Source organism: Lipophrys pholis, assembly GCF_963383615.2.
Source record: "Lipophrys pholis genome assembly, chromosome: 15".
NCBI classification, from domain to species: Eukaryota; Metazoa; Chordata; class Actinopteri; order Blenniiformes; family Blenniidae; genus Lipophrys; species Lipophrys pholis.
The window spans coordinates 21,929,069-21,938,282 of NC_137642.1; the positions used below are offsets into that span (position 1 = coordinate 21,929,069).

General features: G+C 44.1%; 1 protein-coding gene across 10 annotated transcripts in view; it reads right to left on the reverse strand.

The window, feature by feature from the left end:
- cpeb3 (cytoplasmic polyadenylation element binding protein 3) overlaps positions 1-8,481 on the reverse strand; it is a gene marked incomplete at its 5' end in the record, with an annotated part of 45,442 nt that extends 36,961 nt beyond the window's left edge. For 4 of the 10 annotated variants that reach the window (XM_080481953.1, XM_080481952.1, XM_080481951.1 and 1 more), the window contains 2 exons: positions 5,745-6,628; positions 8,334-8,481. In XM_080481953.1, the coding sequence (XP_080338079.1) occupies positions 5,745-6,628; positions 8,334-8,481 (1,032 nt within the window). Of the gene's footprint in view, positions 1-5,744; positions 6,759-6,894; positions 6,985-8,333 lie in introns of those variants that run through there. The other 6 variants (XM_080481957.1, XM_080481956.1, XM_080481955.1 and 3 more) reach the window with 2 other exon arrangements.
- Between the last annotated feature and the right edge of the window lie 733 nt (positions 8,482-9,214).

Consider the following 9,214-nt stretch of genomic DNA (forward strand, 5'->3'; position numbering starts at 1 on the left):
TTTATGATTGAAAGCCCAATATAATATAGCAAGAAGAGTAGGGCCCCGTTTATACGACAATATTTCAAAACGTATCAGTTTTGTATTTTCATTTCAAAAAAGTTTCATGTTTACATGGCAATGTTTTGAAAGCGACGTCCATCAACACAGCAATGGAAAAACTCTGAAAACTATGTAGTTACAAGTTGATGCTGTTGGTACCTTCGCTAACGAACGTTGTCGGGAAGGTTGTGTTTTTGTCCACGTGTACTGATTGCTTTGTATGTATGTATGTATGTATGTATGTAAGGTCCGCGGCGAGCCGTCAGTCAGGGCTGCAACACGTAAGCTGCCGTTAGCCACCTGCTAGCACACTGCTAACACCGCTTCGGAGCTCGCAGCTTACATCTCGGTTCGGCAAGAAATCCAGAAACACTGGTGTGAGCGTATTGACTCGGGTGGTGGTTTATCTGCGTGTGCCCCCGCTCAGGGTTTCGCACAGTGATGTTGCTATCTGGCAGGCTAGTTAGCGTCGATATGAGCTAACACGCTAGCGATGCCAACTCGGCTCCGCAAACAAATGTGGCGTTGGCGAAGGCTGCCGTGCCTGGAATTTTATTTATTTAATCTAATTGCTGCAGAATTGTAGAATGATGTGTGCAAAGAGTTAAGGCTTCGACTTCTGGCACTTCTTCAATTTTAGTGCCTCCGAGCAAAAATGTGCCCAGTTTGAATCATGGTTGGGGGGTGGGGGGGGAACTGTGTTGAGTTTGCATGTCCTTCCTGTGAGCGCCATGGTTTTTCTCTCGGTACTTAGGTTTGTGCACAATTATGTAAAAATAAATAAATAAAAAATAACTTGTGTTTCAGGTTAATTGTTGACACGAACTCGCCCCAGAGTGTGTTTAGGTGTGTTTTGTCCTGTGATAGACTAGCGACCCGTCCAGGGTGACGCATCGTCAGCCGGGGTCGCCTTCAAGCCCCCGTGACCCAAACCTGGATGGTTCAGGCATTTAGTTTAACGTTGACCTCAAAGTGATTCTGACAATAGGTTAACTTTTACACTACAAGTCATAGTTCGGGCCCTCTCGTTTAGTTCCAAGGTTTACAGGTGAATTGTGTCACGGTCTAATCAATCTTCAAGTACTTTCATAATGAAAGGGAACCATTGTAAGTTGAATTTACCTTCCTGATACAACTATATAAACCATTTAAAGTTCTTTAACTTTGTGAACTTCTCCAAAGAAGAAAAACCTAAAGCATGTGTTGCAAAACCCAAAATCTCAATTAATAAGTAAAAACAATTAGGCTGCTCCACGTTGAACCACTTGAATTTCTCAATGCAAATCACTCGAGCTGCACCTTTAAACCCGCCGAGGCTCCTGCTGCTTTGCATGACCCTCATTTGACTGAGAGACCGGACCGGATCTTGAAACCGAGACGATAGGATCACGGCGGCTGTGCCACTCAATGCCTGCCGTCCGTTTAGATCTTCCAACGAAGCTCATGTGACTTCTGCATCTCAAGCCTCACGCCGACACGTTAGGTTGAATTCCTCGCATTCCTCCGCCTGTAAGCGGGAGCCGGCAGCAGGCGAGTACCAGCACATTATCGGAGCACGCAACCTTTCAGCCCGCGGTTCACTGTGGGCAACGTGAAGAACACCCATCTCCATCACGACAAGCGCACCTGTCTCCAGCTGTCCACATGACGGCAGAGGACCGCGTCTTCCTCTGTGTGTGTGTGTGTGTGTGTGTGTGCGCGTGCGTGTGTGTTCACCCTCAGCCAGCGTGACCTGCTGCTGAGCTCAGTGATTTGCCCCAATTTCTTGGTGGTATGACTTCCCCACAGTAAACCGAGTTGACATGTGGCACCGTGACCTTGCATCTTGGTGATAACTTCTTTCCAATTAGGGCTGGAATGGTTAAGCAGGCAAGTGTGAGCTTCAGCAAAAAAACCCATCTGCATTGAGGAGGCAGCCATGAGCCCTTTGGAAAATTTAAATGTTCCACATACAAGGACTGACATTTCAGAAATGTGTTGTTCTGTAAATCGATGCAAATTATTAGGGGGAAAAAAAACAATAGTCAGAAATGACATTTCAGATGAAAGAAGTAAGTATACCCAAATAGTTACTCCAAATTGCAGACCAATCAATTCAAATCAGTTGTGAATAATTATTTCCGGAGAGGAGAGAAAGGTTGAAGGATTGGCTCGGCAGCTTTCCTTACGATTCAAACTCCATTTGAAGAGCTCACAGAGGCTTTCAGAGGAAGGTTTTAGGATTTGATGGTGCGGGGTGGGGAATCATCTGCAAGTAACAAATGTTGAGCAACTTGGTAATTTATCCAGGACAGATTACTCCTATAGGTTTTATTCCAAGGACAAAGTATTTGAAGCAAAAAACATGTAGCTCCAGTAAAGATTCTGTTAAAGTGCCGGAGATCTGCAGGAGATTAATGCCAGGAAAAGTAGAAATCATTCAATTTTGACCTGCATCGATGGCGTAATAAGTTTCACACTAAACATTTCACACTTTTGGTAGACCAATATAAAGTGTCACATATTAGGCCAATAATTTGACTTCACCGGTTATTAGAGCCACCTGGGATAATGATCTCAAGCACTCAGAGTCTTATATTGTCTCATTTTTCAATCAATTTGCTCCTGCATTAAGTCCTAATCAAACCAAATGGAATCATTAGCACGAAAGTTTTGAACTCCTACATTTCATGATGATAAAGTGTGATGACTTACCATTTCAAATTGAATTATTATTATGAGAAATTAAGATAAAATGTCAATTTTAGATGCAATTTGTTTGACAATACCCCCTTATCACTAACTACCAACCGTTTTCTGAGGCTATACTTATTTTTGCTGCATCGGCAGTTGGTTTGTGACCTTGAAGGGAAAATTACTTGATTAAGCAAAAAAGTTGAAACAGTTCATGTGTGCACAATCAGAAGGAGATTGGACCAGTTTGACTTGCTTATGCCATTCAAAATATATATATATATATATATATATATTTTGACCTGCATGTAAGAAATTAGTTTGACACGTTTTCATCAATTATGTCAATGCAGGTAAAAGTTAAGCAATTTATATTTCATACGAGATAATTACATTGACCCATAAGAGCGACCAGGAGATGAAGGTACAATGAGTGGGTGCTCTGAGAGACGTATATCAGAACTTCTGCACATAAAGAGAGCAGTAATTTCGCTGCATTGAGACCTGAGAAGTCATTTCAATTTGCATCCAAAGTAAAACTATCGTATCTTATGAGGATCAAGTCTGACAACTTAGTCTTTGCTGTGATTTTTAAGTCGTCATAATTATGAAAAATAAAGAGAAAAATGTAAAATGCAGAGGTCATTTGTTCAACTTTCTCCTGGTAAACAGGATCAACCATTTTAAAGTAAAATATGTCGTTAAAATATCATGACTTTTCTTCGGTTGAACTTATTTTGGCTTGACTGAAGGTATGCGATCACAACTATCATAAATTAATGGATGTTTTGTTTTTAGATGACGCATTTCATTTTCAGGGATGTGTGTGAAAAACACAAGCAGAGAGGCTGATGTACGCAACAAGGCTGATCGAGCGGAAGTTGGTAGAACTACACCTTCTAGACAATATTTTCCTCAAACTGTATATGCACTAATACAAAACAGGAAAAAGACACAATGGCTGGGATGACTGTTGTCCTGTTTGCCTGGGTTTCACTTCAGTAAACAGAGCACTCTATACAGCGTGACACGTGGGCCCCCTAACCTCGTCTCCTGGTGATAACTAATCCAGCCAAGTCAAGGTAGAACACAGATCAAGGCTGTGGGCCGAGGAAACTCGGTACCAGAGCCCGGAGGGGGCCTGACTGACACACACAATCGTTATCTCCTCAAAGGGCTATACGTTTCAAGGTGGCTGGAATTTCACCCAGCGTCGGGCTGCGTTTCGTCTGCACACGTACACCTCCTCTGCTGCCGTGACAGGTTAGCGTTTAGGCTCTTTTCTCTCTTTGATCGGGCAAACAAGTGCTCCTTTTTAAGTAAGCCAGTCACTTAAGGAGGAGGGAAGGGGGAGTATCCGGCAGGCTCGCTTTTTTTTTTTTTTTTTTCCCCCCCTCTCTCTTCGCTCTCATGTTGGCTTGTTTGCCAGTGAGCATAGATAAACAGAGAGGAAACCACGTGATGTGCCATGTGAGAAAGAAGATAGACAGTATTGTGACTGTTCATGTTTATCTACGCTTCAATCGGACAGGTCAATCAAGCTCGAATGTCAAACCAACATGACTCCAAATCCCTACGAAGGAGACTCTCCGGTTTCCAAGGCGAGAAACCGTCAGCCGGATACATATTGATTATATTTACATTGAATGTCTGGGGACAAAAATGTATTAACGTCACCATATACTTTGTGTACTTCATACTCACACAGTATACAAATCTACACGCCTTTATCCTTTCCTCTGTCAATTGTGTTTGTTGCCTTTGACTCATTGAAGATGCTCACAACAAATGTTTTTCCAAGTCAGAATTAACCAACTTAATGGCTAAATGTCATGCATGTCGTCAGTTTTTGTAAAGTGAAAATCAAACAATAAGACTCTAAAACGTTTCTAAATCAATGCCAGCAGCTGCATTAAGTGTTATATTAAAGCTCATATGGAATAAATGTTGCATTTCGTCTTTTTGAATTATGAATTATAACAAGATGTCAGTTTAAGCTCCGCCCACTTCCCCCCACAATAAGCCAATCATATCCCTGTATGAATGATGGCTTCTAAAATATTGAAAATGCAAGAATTATTGTAAGAATATGCATGATTGTACAAATGACTTTCCTATTTTTCAACAATTTGTTCATAAACTGTCCTTTTTAGTCAACGTCGGATACCTTACACTCCACAAAAAAACTAAATACAACTTGTAAATAGTGAATATTAATTGTGATTAAATGACTGACAGTGCAGCGCATTCTGCGGCTTACTGTTTTAATGATGGATGTTATTTATTCTATTAGAAATATCACTGGGAACAAGGCAATCCTGAGTTATTTATTCATTTATTTTACGGTTAACAGATATTTAAGTAAGCACTCTGTGACCCGAGATGCCTTGTCGGTGAAACTTCCGAGGCGTTCTTGAACGCACCCGTGTGTCATTTAAACCCTACGGAGCTCGAGCAGAAATCTAACTCCGTTCAATAAACGAAGCAATTTACAAGACTAATTTTGTATTATTATTTTTTTTTTTATCGGAATGCAACAAGACAACAGCGATCGATTAATAAAACCTCAAGGACTCGCTGTCATGTGCGATTTGTTTGACCTTTTCCACAACATCTGAGCCATATTAAAACACTAAAAGTAAAACCCGATGGTCGTTTATCAGTACAACTAAACCACTTATGGGACTGATTTAATGAAACCCTACATTTAAAAAAAATTGAGAATTGTGCTATTTTATCAAATAATTTCATATCGATCAACGTGTCATTCATAATAGTGTGAAAAACAAATTCAAATGAGTTGGGAAAATATTGAATCATTATTGTGACGAATAAACTAAAATAATTGAATGACATAGATCGTCATTTTATTCCGGTCGTCGCTCCTACAATGAACGTGCGGGGTCGATAAGTTCAGGATGACCTTTTATCCTACTTGTATTTCTGCTTCAGACAAAACCTGAATTAATCTGAATTATTTAGAGAGAAACGTGTGAAAGTGTGCCAGATGAAAAGAGCGAGTCGTGTACCTGGAAAGGCAGTATGTTGTTGCCGTTGTCCGTCCTGAACGCACTGTCCTCCATCCAGGGTTTGGCGGTCAGGGGACCGGGTCTGGGGAACTTGGGGGGCGCGATAACGTTGCTGGAATAGGGTTTCTTCATGGGGGAGATGGGGTTCAGGGGCGACGGCACTCCGACGCCGACCCCCACCGCGACGCCCACCGCCCGGCGCGGGTCGCGGCCCGCCTGCAGCCCGCTCCAGGGGTTGGAGGCGGAGGTCCACGCCGCGTTCTGGTGGTTATTCCAAGCGGACGACGAGCCGGAGGACGAGGACGACGGCCCCTTGCCGTTGTTCATGACGGCCTGATAAGCGTTTCTCGGGGGGAACGGGCCCTGGCTGGGGCTGACCGGGGACCTCCGGTGCTGCTGGGGGGGCTGCTGCTGCTGCTGCTGCTGCTGCTGCTGCTGCTGCTGGGACTGCGGAGCCTGCAGGCCGAGCTGCGGGGAGAAATTCCCCCCGAACACCGGGTTGACGTGGTGCGGGAAGTTCTGGAAAAGCATCGTCCCGTTGACCGACGGTATTCCCTGGAAGAAGCTGTCGTCCACCTGGCTCGCGGTGCCGGTGGACCAGGTGCTCCCGAACGAGGAGGAGGAGGGCGAGGACAGCGGAGCGCCGGGCTCCTGCGGCTGCTGGTGGAAGCTCAGCCCGGGCAGGATGGGCGACTCCATCGGCACTCTGTCCTGGCTGCTGCCGCCGCCGCTCAACGGGCTCTCCGACTCGGACGAGGAAGAAGTGGGCTCCGATGACGGGGTCGGCGTGGAGGGAGGAGGGTCTACTTGCGTCGGATCGTGTTGATGGTGAGGCTGGGCTTTGTTTTTGTCCATCAGTAAATCATCCTGCATGGTTTGTGGAGCTGCAACGGGGGGAAACAGACACGGGGAGTTATTATTGTGGGTGTAGTGTCTGATGAAGTGGGACAACTCCGACAGGGAGATGATGTTAGAGGCGCCGGGCAACTGCAGAGCCACTGCCTGATCACCCATTTAGCCAGAGAGAGAGAGAGAGAGAGAGAGAGAGAGAGAGAGAGAGAGCAAAAAAAAAAAAAAAAAAAACACTTCCCAAAGACTACACCAGAAATCCCTTAGATTATACACGCAGCATACGCCAGCAGATATTCACCAGATTTCGCCACGTCTCGTTTTTCCTTCCACTCAGGAACTCCGGAGCTGCAATGTGAAACTGATTCACTGCTGTTTTTTTTTTTTTTTTTTGCTCAAGGACCTCCCCTACATTCATTTACATACGTCAGTAAATACAGCTGTCCTTCAACAAGGTTAAAACATAGTTCTACCTTGACCGTGACACTTAAAACACAACAATCTTTTCTTTAAATAGAGACTTTTATTAAAAGAAGGTACACTTCGTGCTTCGTTTAATGCAGCAGAAAGTGACGCACCTGCGCTTCAGCTCGGCTTGCTGCAAAAAAAGTGCGCTTCCTTTGGCAATAAATTGCAATCAAATTTAAACTCAACATGATGACGATGGTGGCTGAATCCAGAAGATGAAGCCGATCGTGCAATTGCTCATAGGGGCACCCGCAGGAATAATATGATTTATAGTGAGGAGGTTTTATTATAGCGCAGCCCGAGGTCCGCATTGACACGCAGCCACGGGGTTTGCATCTACATAATGCAACATGCACGTTGCATTTTTGAGGCAGCAATGCAATAAGCTGAAGGCACTGCACTTCTACCCTTTGTCCTATTTTTTTCCAAGTTAAAAGGCTGACCCTGAGATTTGTGGTATGGAGACAACGCCTTGCGCAGCACAATTAGCACAAAAAACACCAAAGCATACTGTCCAGCTGGACATCTGCATTCAAGAAAACACTATAAACGCATTGATCCATGGATGCAGGAGGGAACGAAGATCTCGGAGTTGTCTTGATTGGTGCGTAAAAACGCACAGCCGCTTATCTTAATTCTTCCGTCTGAGGATATGTTTCAGATCAACCAACGTTACAATAATTATATACCGAGTTCAACGATGACAAAGCTCTTAAGAATATGACTGGAAGAGAACTAACATTCTGTCCACAACCGAGGCCTTTCTGTGCCATGGGTGCAAGAGTCCGCAGACTTTCAAAATAGCCCCCCAGATGACATGCCGGGGATCATTTCAGCTCCTTGATGGCAACTAACACAAGTTGCACTTTGAGGTAATCGCAACAGCCAACAAACACATTCACACGCGCGGGCGCAAACACACCGCACCGGCTAATCCGTGTTTTCTTCTACAAGAGCAACGCTTCCAAGGTCATCAAATCAGCACAATCAGCAGCCCACAGTGGCTCACCTCACCGGCCCTTTAACCACAGGCACCGGACAACCGTGACCCCCCTCCCCTCCCTCCACAGCGACTGCCCGTTTGTTTGTTTTTATCGCGCTGATCGACAGGGCCGATGTGCGTTTCATGAAGCTGCCTTTGCCTTGAAATCCTCCTCTAATCCATAAGTGTCTCTCTTAACACAAAACGGGAATAGAAAACCCCCCAAAAAATAAACCCAGCATGCACTCTCAGCATGATCGCATCTGTGGCTAACGTGAAGCTGGAATTACCTTTATCGTTCACCTTTGTGTGACTCTGTAAATTAAAAATAAAAATAAAAATCTGTTTTCCTCGTCTGGATTTAAGATATGACAAACGAGCTACCCTTGTGCCGAGGTAGTCAGCAGTTGCCTCAACAGCTGATTGACTGCGGCGCATGGATGATGCCGAAGTGGCTGCTGGGAGTTGTAGTTCGCTCTTTAAGAACTACTTCCTGCTGTCTGCATACCGTGGCTATTTATATCTGCTTTCAGTGTGCAAAGTGTATAACATTACGAGGTGTAGCAACTCATCGTGGCAGCAATAACACGCAGTGTTATAAATGACAGCAACTCTCTTTCTGTGAGCATGTGCTCACATGAAAAGTGCCTTTCTCAAACAAGGAGCGCCGCCATATCTCTCTCGACACCAGTCGTCACGTGAGATATATACAGGAAGTGTATGTTTTTTTTTTTTTTTTTTTTAACATTTATTGAACATGAACATTTACAAACACAATATGAAAAAACAAACAGAAATACAAGGGGGGAGAAGGAGTCAAAAGGGCAGAAATAAACTAATACAGGCAGCAGTGCATCAAGAACTGCACCAAAAACCAGCATCATTGTATAAAGGACGCTACATGGGTTTGTGAACATAGTTCAACAAATGGCAGTTTATTCAATTCAATTCAACTTTATTTATATAGCAGTTAATCTGAGGCACTGTTACAGAGAAAAGCCCAACAATTCCACACCAAGCATAAGCAAATGTGTAAAGGAAAAACTCCCTTTTTAAAATGAAGAAACCTGCAGAACCAGACTCAGAGACTCTGCTGTTCCAGTCGGGGTTAGGGGATAGAACCTAAGACTCTTCCATGCAAAGTGAAAGCCATATGTCAACATCATCCAAA